Source organism: Canis lupus, chromosome 8 (genome assembly GCF_048164855.1).
Source record: "Canis lupus baileyi chromosome 8, mCanLup2.hap1, whole genome shotgun sequence".
NCBI lineage: Eukaryota > Metazoa > Chordata > Mammalia > Carnivora > Canidae > Canis > Canis lupus.
Window position 1 is genome coordinate 69799143 of NC_132845.1, and position 14055 is coordinate 69813197.

The 14055-nt window shown below is 44.3% G+C and overlaps 1 protein-coding gene and 1 non-coding gene across 17 annotated transcripts in view; one reads left to right on the forward strand and one right to left on the reverse strand.

Annotated features, from left to right (window-relative positions):
• CUX1 (cut like homeobox 1) overlaps positions 1-14055 on the forward strand; it is a 363980-nt gene that overhangs the window by 206577 nt on the left and 143348 nt on the right. For all 16 annotated transcript variants that reach the window (XM_072837352.1, XM_072837353.1, XM_072837345.1 and 13 more), the window contains 2 exons: positions 7609-7746; positions 11793-11916. In XM_072837352.1, coding sequence (XP_072693453.1) covers positions 7609-7746; positions 11793-11916 — 262 coding nt within the window. The remainder of the gene's footprint in view (positions 1-7608; positions 7747-11792; positions 11917-14055) is intronic.
• On the reverse strand, positions 1142-1248 carry LOC140639294 (U6 spliceosomal RNA). Its single transcript, XR_012036065.1, has one exon. It is a non-coding gene; the product is annotated as a U6 spliceosomal RNA (small nuclear RNA).

A 14055-nucleotide genomic window follows, 5' to 3' on the forward strand; every position in this document is an offset into this window, starting at 1 on the left:
TTAGGTTTTATTACTCTCTGTTCTTATATTTACTAACTATGCTTGCTTTGAGTTTTATTCTCTCTTCTTTTTCAAGCTTCTTAACGTAGGGGTGGGGGGGCTATGTCATTGATTTATTGTTGTATTTGCAGGAAATGCATTGTATGATTTCTGTTCCTTTACATTTATCGAGATTTGTTTTATGGTCTCATATGTTCTATCTTTATGAGTGTCTATGTGCACTTGAAGAGAATGCATGTTCTGTAGTTGTTGAGTGGAGTGTTCTATAGATGGCAATCAGGTCAATTTGGTTGATAGTGTTGTTCAAGTCTTTTGTATCCACACTAATTTTATATCTAGTTGTCCTATTAGTGAGAACAGTTTTGAAGTCTTTATTATTGTAGACTTTTTTTTTCCTTTTAGTTCTTTCAGTTTTTGATTCATGTTTTGAAGCTTTGTTTTGGGGTATATGTATCTTTAGGATTGTTATAGCTTGTCAGTGATTTGGTTCTTTTTTTTTTTTTTTTTTTTTTAAGATTTCATTTATTTATTTGAAAGAGAGATCATGCACACACATGAGCACGGTAGGCAGAGGGAGAGGAAAAGAAAGAAGCAGACTCCCTGCCCAGAACCCTGAGATCATGACCTGAGCTGAAGTCAAATGCTTAACTAACTGAGACACCCAGGCACCTCAATGATTTGGTTAAGTTTATACAATGATTTTCTTTATCCCTAGTAATATTTCATGTCCTAGAGTTTCCTTTGTCTGATTTTGATTTAGGTGCTCCAGCTTTCTTTTATTTATATATATATAAATATCTATCTATATATATATATCTATCTATCTATATATATATATATATTTTTTTTTTTTTTTTTTTTTAAGATTTTGTTTATTGGGCAGCCTGGGTGGCCCAGTGGTTTAGCGCTGCCTTAAGCCCAGGGCATGATCCTGGAGACCCAGGATCAAGTCCCATGTCAGGCTCCCTGCATGTAGCCTGCTTCTCCCTCTGCCTCTCTCTCTCTCTCTCTCTGTCTCTCATGAATAAATAAATAAAATCTATTTTTAAAAAAGATTTTGTTTACTTCTTACACTTCTAGGTGTGTTATAACCCTACAGTAAATACATTGTTACTATTTTTGTTTTTTTCTTTCACCTTAAAAAAATATGAAACAGTCCACAAATTTGCACATCATCCTTGTGCAGGGACCATGCTAATCTTCCCTGTACCATTCCAGCTGTAGTATATGTGCTGCTGATGTGAGCACTACTGTTTTTGTTTTTAGTCAGTTATCGGGCACCTGGGTGGCTCAGTGATTAAGCATCTTCCTTTGGCTCGGTGTGATCCCAGGGTCCTGGGATCGAGTCCCATATCAGGCTCCCCATGGAGAGCCTGCTTGTCCCTCTGCCTGTGTCTCTGCCTCTCTCTGTCTCTTATGAATAAATAAATAAAATCTTTTTTTTAACATTTTAACATTTAACATTTTAAATGTTAAACATTTAACATCAGTTACCTGTTAAGGAGATTAAAAATGAGAAAAATATTATTTTATTTTTACCCATATGTATACCCTTTCCAGTATTGATTATTCTTCCATTCCCATCCAGGTTTCTATCTGGACCATTTTCTTTCAATCTCTAACATTTACTTTAAAATTTCTTATAGCATAGGTACACTGGCAGTGAATTTTGCCAGCTTTTGTTCACCTGAAGGAAGCAAAACCAACGTCAGCCTCATTTTTGAGGTATTTTTGTTGGGTATAAAACTGTTGAGGATTTTTGTTTGTTTTTCTTTCTCTCTCAGGACTGACCTGCTTTCTTTATTTTTTTAAGAGTTATTTCTTTATCAGAGAGAGAGAGAGAGAGTATGAGCAGGGGTAGGGGCAGAGGAAGAGGGAGAGAATCTCAAGCAGACTCCCTGCTGAGCAGGGAGCCCAACACAGGGCCCGATCCCAGGACCTGAGCCAAAATCAGGAGTCAGATACTCAACTGACTAAGCCTCCCAGGCACCCCTGACCTGCTTTATTTCCAACAGGAGGTCTCCAATTAGTCTTATCTTTCTCCTTCTGTATAGAACAAGGCTTCTTTTCTTTAGCTTTTAAGATTGCCTTTTTATTCTTCAACAATTTGATCGTGTTTATTGGTGTTCTGTGTTTATCTTGTTGGTAGTTTGTTGAGTTTCTTGGAGTTTTAGGTTGATAGCTTTTACCAAATTTGTAATATTTCACTACTGTTTCCTCAAATGTACCCCTTGCCCTTTTCATCACCTGGTACCATTCCACAGGTTGCTGAGATTTGAGTAACTTTTTATCTATTCAGACAGTTTCTGTGAAGTGTCTTTGAATTCACTGATCTTTTTCCTTTTGTAAGGTCTAATCTGATGTTAAGCCAGTCTAGGGAATTTTTTTTTTTTTTCATTTCAAACATTGTATTTCAAGCTTTAGAGTTCCACTTGATTCTTCTTTGTATCTTCCATTTCTCTTCTTATTGTGTTCATATTTTTCTTTAAGTCCTCCAACAGGCTTATAATAGCTATTTAGTCTTTGTCAACTAAATCCCATTATCTCTTGTCATTTCTGGTTCTCTTTTTATTATTCCCCAACCCCACCCCCAATTATCCTGTTTCTTTGGAATTTTACAGTAATTTTTAGTGATTGAGACATTTTTGTAAAGGACATTGTTTTTGCCCATAAGTTTATTTATTTATTTAGAGACAGAGATAGGCAGAGGGAGAAGCAGGTTCCCTCCGGAGTCAGTTGCGGGACTCCATCCAGGATCCCCAGATCACGGCCTGAGCCAAAGGCAGATGCTCAACCACTGAACCACCCAGGGTCCCTGCCCATACGTTTAGATGTTGATGGGAATGTTTCCAAATGTCTGCTTTCAAACTGCTATCACTATAGCCTGAGTTTCTTTCAAGAAGTGGTTTTTTCCCCCCACCCAGTATTAAAACATCACGTCTACTTCAAAGACATAGATATGTGTGTTTCTTTTTTCAAAAATGTCTGCCAAGCAGCATATTACTGATAGCCATCTGCCATCAGAGAACAGGGCAGCTAATTTGGAACATTTAACTTTTCAAAAGAAAATTGCGCAACTCATCTTTAAGCTTAAAACTCTTAAATACTTTGCCACTAAACCAACAAACCTTTTTTTGGTTCAAGTACTGCAACTTGCTTGCTTCTCGAGGCACAATGGCCCTTGCAAGGGTCCTCTTCTCTGTGGGTTTTCCTACCAGGAGTAGAGCTGAATACAAACTTGACTCAAATGTATTTTTATGAGACTGATGCGCTGCTTAGCATACCAGCAGAGCACTTCAGATGTGGTATTTTCAGATCCGGAATTCACTTTGATTCTTCTTGATGTCTTCTACATCTCTCCTTAACTTTGTTCATATTCTTTAGATTCTTAAGCACAGGCCTCACCTCAGTCACTGATGTTGTGTTGCTTATGGTTCTCTCTTACCTTCATTGCAGCCTTCCTGGCTTTTTCTCTGTGCCTAGAGTATGCCACATTCACACCCACCTCTGGGCCTTTGCACTGCTCTTCCCTCTGTCAAGAGCTTCAGAGTCTGTCCTCTTTGCCACCCAGATCTTAATCTCAGGGCCACCTCTTCCAAGAGGTCCTCCCTGTCCATCTGTCTCCAGGGCTCATTCCCCGTTCCCACACCCTGTTTCCTCTCTTACTGCTGCTTGGCAGTACTTTAAAGTATTTTGTTTAGTTTTGCTTTTTTATCGGTTTCCTTCATTTCAGTAAAATGTCAAGCCTTTGAGAGCATGGATTTCTGTCTTTTCACCCTCAATGTCCCCCACCCCAAGCACCTAAAACAGTCCTGACGTCATACAGCGTACATAGGCGATGGCAGTTAGATTGATGTGCTCTCTTGGCCTTGCCTGGCACTTCCGTGCATCCTGTTCTCCGACTTGCTGCGTCTTCCACAAGGATTGATTGCCCCCACAGTCTCTATGGGCCTAAATTCTGTCTCCTCTTAAAAAAAGAAAAAAAAAAAAGTTTACCTTTGCCAATTGTTTCCATCTGAGAGTGGGCTTCTTCCTATCCTATCTTCACTGTGGCCCTCCTTGCTTTCTCTTGGTCATCTGTGAACTTGGCTTATCTCTACTATGAGTCTGGTCCTGGCTAATTCTGCCGATTGTCCTTCCCAGTGGACCCAGGCCTTGCCCGAGCAGAGAGATGCATAGCAAATACTTCTTAAATTAGTATTTGAAGAGATGGTATTATTTAGTTGGCTGCTGGTTCAGGAAGCAGAAATCTTAATTAGAATAGCGTGTGCCTGTGTGCCTCGCCGATGACTCTCATCCCCCTGTCCCTGGGTGGGATGCCAGGACCCCCTCCCCTGACCTCTGTGACGGCTAGAATTAATGAGGTCATGTTACATGTACTTAGGAGAAGGTGCCGGATAAATACAGGTGATGGTATTGTTGTTGTTTGTTGTAATTATGTTCCGAGGCTTGTGTTGCGTAATGAGCGCTATATAATGCCTCAAAGAGTGTTTTAGGAATTAACTATCAGATGATTGTAAAACACTTTGCAAGTTTGTCACGTTGGGTGGATGAAACTGATAATAAAGCATGTTGACTTGGAGGAGGCAAGGGAGACAGGTTTGCAGGATTTCGTGTGTTCCTGTTCCTTGCACAGGTGTGTGCCCTGGCCTCCCCTAGGTGGTTCCCTAATTGAACTGCCGAGGTCAGAGGCTTGTGACATTCAGAATGAGACCCCGCAATACTTGTGTGGGGTTTAAGGGCATCGAGAGTCATTAACGAGACAAAAGGCCATGATTTCCCCTAGATTCACAGGCATGTTGGAGTTTGGTGGGCTGAGAGTCATTGTTTTGGTCTCTGGCCCAAACATGCTAGAGTCATTATATTGTCATGTGGTAATTAGCTGTTCCTTTAATACAAGTAATAAAAATTAAGCCTAAGAGGTACTTTAGCAATGCCTTTTACATAATCCAAAACAATATTCAAATGCTGTAGGCGTCTAGTCATTCAACTGTACTGCAGTAAAGTTTGAAGTTTAATGCACAGAGATGTTTGAACATTCAGTTCATTCTTTATTCTGTGACCAGTTTTGCTACTTAGGCATTAACCTTTAATAGTGTTAAATTAAATATACATGCCTAATGAATAATTATGAGATTGCCAGAATTTTCATTTACAATGTAACGCTTTGAAATTTTGTCTAAAGGTCTAGTTACCATTCACTTGATAATGTGCATGTTATTTTTATATGTCACTGAGTTCCTGGCTGAATCCAACGAGGGAAGCAATTTTTTTATTCAAAGCAGACACAGGTCTGCTGTGGGTCCTGGCCTTTTAAAAGGAATGGAATAGAAAAGTTGTCGACAGAAATTTTAGGGATGGAGAGGGCAGTACACTAGCTTAGCTCTTTAAAAATATCATCTGTACTGGCAGTCACACCAGAAAGCCCACATGCGTGAATGTTAATAGAATTTTATCCAAGTACAGTGGTTCTCCTTCTCCTTGATGCTTCCCTAACCTCGGTGTCAAGTTTTGATGGAAGTTCCAGGTGAAGGAGGCCCTGGGCATACTGTTTGTTTCCCTCAGGCTGGTTGTCCAGTGTGAGGCCACAGGGACAAGGGTAAAGAAGGTGGAGTTGGAAAGGGGAAGGTAGGCACCCTGGAAAGAGTTTTGAAATGAAAAAAAAAAAAAAAAAAAAAACAGGACGAAAACCCCACACCTGGAATGTTCTGAGAAATTCGGTCTCTGGTGTTATTACTACCCCTACTTACAAGGAATCGTCTCCCCAAAATAGCTTTTGAAATCTAATTTAATATAAATATTTTAATGCTGATTAAAATAATAATGAAAAGCCACAAATGAGAAAGCGGTGTAGTCATAAACTGTGTATACACCCAGAATAAATGCCCAGCGGCCAGGGCTGTCATGTGACGGGCAGTGTTGTGTTAAGCCCCACGCGCAGGTCCATTGGTTGCACTGGATATATCCCAGCGCCTGCCTTTTGTAAACTCTGTAGAGACGTTGGCATCGCACAGAGTTCCTGGCTCCTGGCGGACTGGCTGACTAAGGCATGGGAGATCTCCCCTCACTTCCAGAAACTGAGGGTGGTCTGAAAAATTAATGACTCTGGTATTTGAAAATTAAGTGAGCTCTTGAATATATACCCCTGTTGATCCACTGGGCTTGGTGTTTAGCATTCCTCAAGTAGAGACTAAATCTTTGCAGCCACCTCACAAGTGATACTGGCGTCCATACCAGAAATATCTTCAGTAATCTTTCCTAAGCCCGGTGGACTCGAGTATTCCACTCTGATGGGGCCCGAGCATTCTAGAAGTACTCCACGGGTACCCAGCAGGTGGACTATGAGTGCCTTTTAGGCAGAAGAAGAAAAAATAAGATCGACACCAGAAGAGCATCTAACGTCTCTCCATTTCACACTGAATTAACAATAACACCAGAGACTGAGAGTCAATATTGTAAATTCCATGTCTAAGGTCTCAAATTTTGGGTCAAAATACAGTTTTGTGTAAGTCAGTCTAATCACAGATGGTACATTGAGTAGGCCACAGGACCTCCCACACATGACCAGCCTGGGTGTGGCCTCCTGCCGTCTGTGCTGTGATGCAGATTGCTATGGTTCCCTCCCAGCTGGCTGGCCTGCTGGCCCGGTGTGACCCTGCCCAGGCTGTGCCTCAAGAAAGGTGAGAAGCCAGGTCACCATGTGCTAAGTCTCAATTCTTCCTCGGGAGTACCCTTCCCTGGGAAAGAAAGACAGTGATGGGGAACCATCATGTCCTAAATAAAGTAACCTCATATGAAGCCTGCATTGACGTCCTCCACCCCATCAGGGGATCTTCCTTGTTGGAAGACTGGTCACTTGGAGTTAACAGACTTTGGGTTCAAGTTCTCTCTGCCTGCTAACTAGCTGAGAAACCAAGGGCAAGTCACTACACTCCCCAGAGCTTTAGCCTATACTTGTGTGACAGAGATGTGACAGTGTTTCACCTGATACATGTCACATCCCCTTCCTAGAGTTGCTGTGAGGCCCAAAAGAGAAAACATCCATCAGAGTCTTGTGATGGTGAGACACACTCCGAGGATCAGGTGTTAACTTCCAACTTCATAAGGATTATTGGAAACTTGAGGCTTATGGCGCCTTCGCACACACTGTCCATGCTGCATGCGTGGTTGACTTTCCCTGAGACTCCTCCCCTTGCCACTGCCATGTGCATCCCCTTCCTGTTGGTCGGATCAAGGACTGAGAAATGTTCCAAGTGTCACACCATGCTGAAGCAGTGGACAAATCCCCACGTACCTCTGGCTGTGCGCAGGTTGTGTCCATAGGCTGGGGCCCTGGAGGGTGAGTCTACGTACTCATCCTTTGTAGCCGCACAGAAGCATCCCTGACCAGCCAGCTGTGGGATAGGGCCCAGGGCTCTGCGGAGGGACAGGGGATGGCAAGGTCACAGGTGCCCTGACTGTTGGCAAGTGGTAGCATCCCGTTGCAGGGGCCAGCAGGAGGCTGAGTTCCCGGGCACCCCAGCTGGCCTGCTTCAAGCCTCTGCATGACCGTGAAAAGTGTCTACTCTGTGCTTAGAGTGGGGTGACGTGCGTGTCCCTGTCCCGTAGATCCCGTGCCCGCGCTGGACCTCGGGCAGCAGCTCCAGCTCAAAGTGCAGCGTCTGCATGACATTGAAACAGAGAACCAGAAGCTTAGGGAAACTCTGGAAGAGTACAACAAGGAATTTGCTGAAGTAAAAAATCAAGGTTAGTGGAAGATATGTTCTGTGCTTGGCTTTGTCTTGTCTTTATTTTTCTTTTTTTCTTCTTTTCTTTTCCCCCCTCTGCCTTTAATTGCCTTCCCCACACTGTTGGGACTAGCTCTAACCATCATCCACGTCACAAAGTCAAGGTGGGGTCCCCATCAGAATCATTACAGAGAGATAATAATAGTAATAACACTTAGCTGTTGGGAAGTAAAACTTTTCCTAGGCACAGTAACTACACATGATTTTGTTGCCCTGTGATGGGACCAACCAGGAGTCTTTCAGAACCTTCCTGGATCATCATGTGATAGGATCCACCTTTTAAAAGGGTGGTTGTGTTGCCTGCGGGCGACACCTGTCAGAGAGCCAGCTCATGATCAAAGGGCCGCAGCCACTAAGCCATTTAGTAGTGGCCGCTGGTACACGAAGGCTTCCAGATGCATCTTCCCAGCCTGAATGAAAGAAAACCATCAGTCAGGCAGGGAGGGCCAAGGTGGCCTGGCTCTTCCTGTCAGGGAAGAACAAAGGGATCTCGAGGCACCTAGAATCCAGATGTGTTCACCGTCCAGGATCCCGTTGGCTTGCTTGTTGCGAAAACAGGTTGTGGGCCCCATGTCGCAGCAATAGCTGCAGATCATTCTGCCACTACCTAAAACCTTACCTGTGTGTTTTGGTTTGGGGGTGTGGGTAAGGAAGGAGCTAGGAGCGAGAGGCTGACCACTTGGGTGATTCGGGGCATTTCCTCCCAGTGGACCTCTCTTTACTGCACCCCAGAATTGCTGGCTGAAGATCTTTAGAATGTCCTTTGACTTTGAGACCATTGGAGACAAGACTTCAAGAGGCGGTCCTGAGGATCCCCTTCCTCGTTGGTTGGGAGGCTGGGGGACACAGAACCAGTGGAGGCAGGGAGCCGACCTTGACTGCAGGGAGCAGTGAGCCTTTGGGACACATCCAGCCAGCTTTGTCCTGCTTGAAAGTGAGGTGTCGGACATAGTGGGCTGGGATCCAGGTGAGAGAAGGTGCGGCCTTGCCCCCACACTCCAGGTGAGAGAGAACCCGTGAATGAATGAACTCTCCGGGTTGCCCTGAAGTACCACCCAGAAAAGAAGGTGCTGCTTTTTCCCCCTCCGGTGACCTCTGACATCTCATTTTGTCAGACCCCCTCTTTGTGTTTTTTATAGATTGATTTTGTTTTGTTGGAGTCCACCCAAGGCTTTTTGTGGCCCCCTTTTCCCACTTGGCTTGGTCAGCAACCCCATGGCCAGTTGCCCAGTGAGGAACTAGAAGTGAATGTGAGATGTCCTCCTCCTAAAAGGCCCCATTTGACGGGCTTTTTTTCAATGAAATACCAAAGACCTGCCTTGAGACCCTTTGGTGCCACGGTTTAGCTCTGAGCCCTCACACAAGCGATCAAGGGACTTCAGTTTATGAAAAACCCTCCTTTTCTTGAGTGGGAGGCTTCACATCATGACCACTTAGGATCGTGGTAGACTTACATGAGATCTGGGGAGGCATTTAGTGCTTTTCCTGATGCTCAGTAACTATCAGAGGTTCTTACTGCAAATGGTTGTTTTTTCTAGAAATTCCCACCGCCCCCCCTTCATTTATTGATAGCTTTATAGGTTTTCCCAACTTTCAGAAAAATGAGTTTCCTCCCTTTTCTTCCCAATATGCAGTGGTTTTGATTAGGAAAGGGAGAGTGTGCATCATGTGTATTTATCACAGCCATAGCGTAGATTGGTTTTTCACCAATTTACAGCAGGAGGGATTTCTATCATATACTGGAAATGGCATGGAAAGATGAGGACGTTGGTGCCCAGGTGCAGCTAATAAGAGCAGAGCACTGTGGTCCTCTCTCTGCTGGGCCATTCTTCCTCCTCATTTGCTCACATGTAGGGACTCCAGCTGGGGCACACTGTGGGGAATGTTCTAGACTCCAGCCTGCCTATCAGAGGACCAGAGGTTCCAGGATGAGCCAGACCCTGGCTTAGTCTCGGCTGGCCAGCAAGCAGCCCACGCAGGCTGGGGATGCCAAAGAAACCTCATCAGATGGAGTGGGAGCCCCCAGCTAGTGCCCCAAGCTCCCCTGGGAGGAGCAGAACCATGTCACACTGGGAAACCCTGTTGGAATCAGTGCTGAGGTCCATGGGGTATATATACAGACATTTCCCACCAGTTGCAAGAGGCAGAAAACACTATATGTTGACGTACATGGTCACATAGACCACTGACTTAAAAGAGCGTGCATGTGTTTTCAGAATTGTCCTGTTGTGATGTCCACTTGGGAAGTATCCACTCTTGCCCAAACTTGGCCCTGTCTCTGTGGCTTGACGGTGATGTGGATCACTAGCCGTGAGGCTCACAGAGCATTTCTTTCAGGCCCCAAACAGCCACCCCCAAAGGCAGAAGGACCCCGTCTCTCCTTTCAGGTACCCTGACAGGGTCATCGGTTTGTTATTTTTTTTTTTTAATTTTTTTATTTATTTATGATAGTCACACACAGAGAGAGAGAGGCAGAGACATAGGCAGAGGGAGAAGCAGGCTCCATGCACCGGGAGCCCGACGTGGGACTCGATCCCGGGTCTCCAGGATCGCGCCCTGGGCCAAAGGCAGGCGCCAAACCGCTGCGCCACCCAGGGATCCGGGGTCATCGGTTTTAATTTCTTCTCTCTCTCTCTCTCTCTCTCTCTCTCTCTCTCTCTCTAAGGAGAACCCTTTGGGTTCTACTTAATGAAAAGGGCCAATTTCTGCCCTTAACAAAAGAGCCTTTAGCTTTTATCCACTAAGCCACTCGGGTCCTGACCTCCCAGCACTTGTGCTCCTGCCTTGCTCAGCATGTCTATGCTGCTCAGGGAGTAAAAGTGGATGCGGGTTATAACCTGAAGGACCAAGGGCCCCAGTGCAAGCTCTTACTGGTAGTCAGTGTTGTCGTGTGAGCCTGGAGCCCCATCGTCACAAGCCGCATCTGAGCCTCCCCCGCTCAACCTACCCAGGCTCCTCCATTCATTTGTGCCTTGGCCCTTTCTTGGCCTAGCCCTCTAGGAGATGGATCCATGTGCAGAAGGTGTAGTTCCCCAAGACGTCTACCCTCCTTGGAGCTGGGACCCCAGTGCCCTGCCAGGGACTATCCATCGCAGAGGGTGGTGTGGGGTATCTATGGGAGGAAGCAGGTGGAACAGTCCTGCCCTCGAGCCACCCACAGGTCTGAGTCAGGACTCTGCCCTCTTTGTTACATCTGCTTTGGTGTTCCTGCTTTGAGTCATTAAAGCGATGGCTGTAAACATGCACTTGGTGGTGGTGGGGCCCGGGCTTTCTGGGGACAGCCCTGCCCCCTGAGGGGCCCTGTGTCCTGAGCATTGAGCCCTACAGGGCTCCTTCATTGCCCAACTCTTCTACCCCCCACCCCCAGTACTCACTCTGCCTCAGATGGGGCTCCCCCAGGCCCTGTGCCGCCTGCTCCATGCACACAAACCCCATCCACCAGCCTCCAGCCTGGATGCATCCCTTCCAGAGGAGGAGACATACACCGTGTCCACTTAGCACACTGCGTATTCCATCACTCATGAAACCCTGGAGCCAAAGCCCAGGGCCAGGGCAGTCTGTAGACTCACCTGGCTTTGGCTAAGTCTGCTTCTTCCAAAACACGCACATAATTATGAACTGTTTTTCTTTGTGAGAAAGTACTTAAACTGCACAAAAACATTATTCATCTTCCTTCGGTAGAGGATTAATTTAAAGCTCATCAATAAGATGATATTCTGTGTGACCATTGATGCTCCCCCCCACTGACTTTTTTTAAGTTGTATCGAAGAAACCATAGCTCTTCTGCCCAGCAAAATCCATTGATCCTCCTCAGCCTAAATGTTTAAAGTTCACTTTAACATTTAGGGAGTAAAAGGTCTCCAAAGGGACTCGTAACCATTGATTTTGTGTCAGGGTTGAGGAGCTAAAGTTTAAAACACCACAATCCTACCAGGTTACAAAAGCCTTGTGTATGTAGCTGCATAGAATCATGCTCCTCTCACTCCCGTCTTTCTCTTTCTGCAGAGGTTACAATAAAAGCACTTAAAGAAAAAATCCGAGAATATGAACAGACTCTGAAGAACCAAGCGGAGACTATAGCTCTTGAAAAAGAACAAAAGTTACAAAATGATTTTGCAGAAAAGGAGAGGTGAGTGTCTGTTGGGGTCCTTACACAATGACACAATGTCATACCTCTAAACTTCACACCACAAGGAGTATTTAAAATGAGCCCTCTAGACCTGCCCAGGTGGTAACCATGCTCCACGGGGCTCTCAGGAAAATTTCTGTTTGAAAAATAAAGGTGTCCCTTACTCTGTAATATGTGGATATTACCTTGGGTGCCATCCATTGGTCTTTACTCATAGAGGTGATGGCATCAGATAGTTAAGGGGACCAAAGTGTGTCTGCTGGGGCCATGTGGGTCCAGGGGTCGAGCACAGAGCATGTGCGCAAGGCATGCACTGACATGAGCAGAGATGACAGGGCATGAATGTGTGCCATCTCTGGGTAAGCCCTGGACACAGGCTGAACTCCTGCCACCTTCTGAAATGAATGTGGATATTTAACATCATTCACAAATCTGGGGGTTTTTTGGGTTTTTTGGTTTTTACCTCTTTACCTCATTGTGCTTCATATATCAAGCATCTGATGTCAGTAAAATATGTTAGAGAAAGTGGGCTTCAGATGAGGGACCTGCCCACAGTCTCCCACTAGTTACCCAGAGGTGGGACCGGAGCCCAACCCACCACTCCAGCCCTGACTTCCCCTGGTGATCGTACTTTACCTCCCAAAGTCATCACTACAGGACCAATGTGGGTCCCTTGTGGCCTGGCAGAGCCGGGGCCAGGTGCTGCCCCCAGGAAAGAAGTGAGCCATGCAGAGAGCTGGGGCTCTGAAAGATGAGAGGAATCCTGACCCAGCCTAACTGCCTCCTAGAACAGCACTTTATGCCCAAAGCAGTTTCTCACCAGGTTACTGATACTAGGGCAAGGAGGGTGGGATGCCAGCAATTGAAATGCCCCGGCCATAGGGAAATGGGTAAGTAAAGGTGGACTGTCCCCAACTGGAACATTATGCAGCCATTAAAATAATAGCAGTGTAGAATTTGAAATGAGACCAGAAATGTATCCAGCATGATATGGAGAGAAAAATGCATGATACAAAATTACATACAGCATGATTACAGCTGCACAGAGCAAAGTCACGCATCAGAAAATTGTGGAAGTAAATTCATCTGAGAATTTGATATGATTAAGTTGGTTTTTCAGACTTGGTAAAAGGATTAATTATATTTAAAGATGCAAATAACGGACTGACCACTCGGGATGGAGGATAAAGCTAGATTTTTTTTTTTTTAATCTCATTCTTTACACCAAGAAATTTAAATGGATCTAGGGCTTAAACATTAATAATTCAATCATGTGCATCCTGGAAGGAAATTTCTGCAAGTATTTTGTTTTCTAATCATAATTAAAAACTGATTGTTTAAAAATAAATAACAGTAAACATTTTAAAAGCATCAAAAACCTGGGAAGAAATTTTCTCAAAGCATAAGAGCCGTTACCAACTATTAGGAAAAAATGAGCACTACAAAGTGGATGAAGATACGCAGACAGTTTATACAAAGAGAAACAAATGCTCCAAATGCTCGGCTTTACTCAGCAGGAAAATTAGGTTTAATTTTACTCAGTGTTGGCACAGGAAAACAAACACATATTGTTGGCAAGAGTTTAAATTAGTGAGGTTTTTTTTGTTGTTGTTGGGAAGTTTCTCAATATCTATCAGAACAACAATAACAAAAAAATTGCACGTACTCTTTGACCATTATAATTCTTCTGCTAGAACTTCATCCAACAGATTCACTCTCAGAATTATGCAACAATGTCTGCATAATGATCACTGCAGAATTGTTTAGTAGAAAGAGGCGATAAACAATCTAAGTGTCCACAGAGGCTGGTTACATTAATTATTTAATAAGAATGAGGAGGAGCTGCATATGCTGGTGTAGAATGTTTCCAAAGTATGGAAATAAGTGAAAAAGGCAAGGGTGAAGAGTGTGAGTTTCTATATTACATGTGAGTTTATAGAATACTCGTATGTGTGTTTTGCCTGTTTTGTTTTGTTTTTAACCCAGAGCCTTGAATAGTTTTATAATTGGAATATGCAAAAACATGAGCAATCTTTCTCCATAGGTGATGGAAATTTGGCTGATTTTTTTTAAACACTATAATTTCTACTTTTCTGTATTCCCAGGTTTGTTAGTATGAGAGCATGTGTTCTATTCATA